Source organism: Eimeria mitis, genomic scaffold, assembly GCF_000499745.2.
Source record: "Eimeria mitis Houghton genomic scaffold, Emh_scaff2335, whole genome shotgun sequence".
Lineage (NCBI taxonomy): Eukaryota > Apicomplexa > Conoidasida > Eucoccidiorida > Eimeriidae > Eimeria > Eimeria mitis.
Window position 1 is genome coordinate 8,318 of NW_013570669.1, and position 298 is coordinate 8,615.

Consider the following 298-nt stretch of genomic DNA (forward strand, 5'->3'; position numbering starts at 1 on the left):
GTTATTAATGTGAGCTGCTTCTTTTTGTTTTGTCTTTCTCTGTTGCTGTTGCTGCTGCTGCTGCAGCAGCAGCAACTGTTGTTGCTGTTGCAGCAGCTGTTGTTCATGTTCTTGTTCTTCTTGTTGCTGTTGTTGCTGCAGCAGCAACAATGTATCTGCATGAGTTTCTTGCATTTGCTGCTGCATCTGCTGCTGCTGCAGCAGCAGCATCTGCTGCTGTTGCATCTGCTGCTGCTGCTGCTGCTGCTGCTGCTGCTGCTGGTGTGTTGGGATCGTCTCCTCCTCCGCCTCCACCCCA

At 51.3% G+C, this 298-nt stretch overlaps 1 protein-coding gene across 1 annotated transcript in view; it reads right to left on the bottom strand.

The window, feature by feature from the left end:
• EMH_0052230 (uncharacterized protein) overlaps positions 1–174 on the bottom strand; it is a gene marked incomplete at both ends in the record, with an annotated part of 2,301 nt that extends 2,127 nt beyond the window's left edge. Inside the window, one exon of the mRNA XM_013496856.1 lies at positions 1–174. Coding sequence (XP_013352310.1) covers positions 1–174 — 174 coding nt within the window.
• Positions 175–298: the final 124 nt, after the last annotated feature.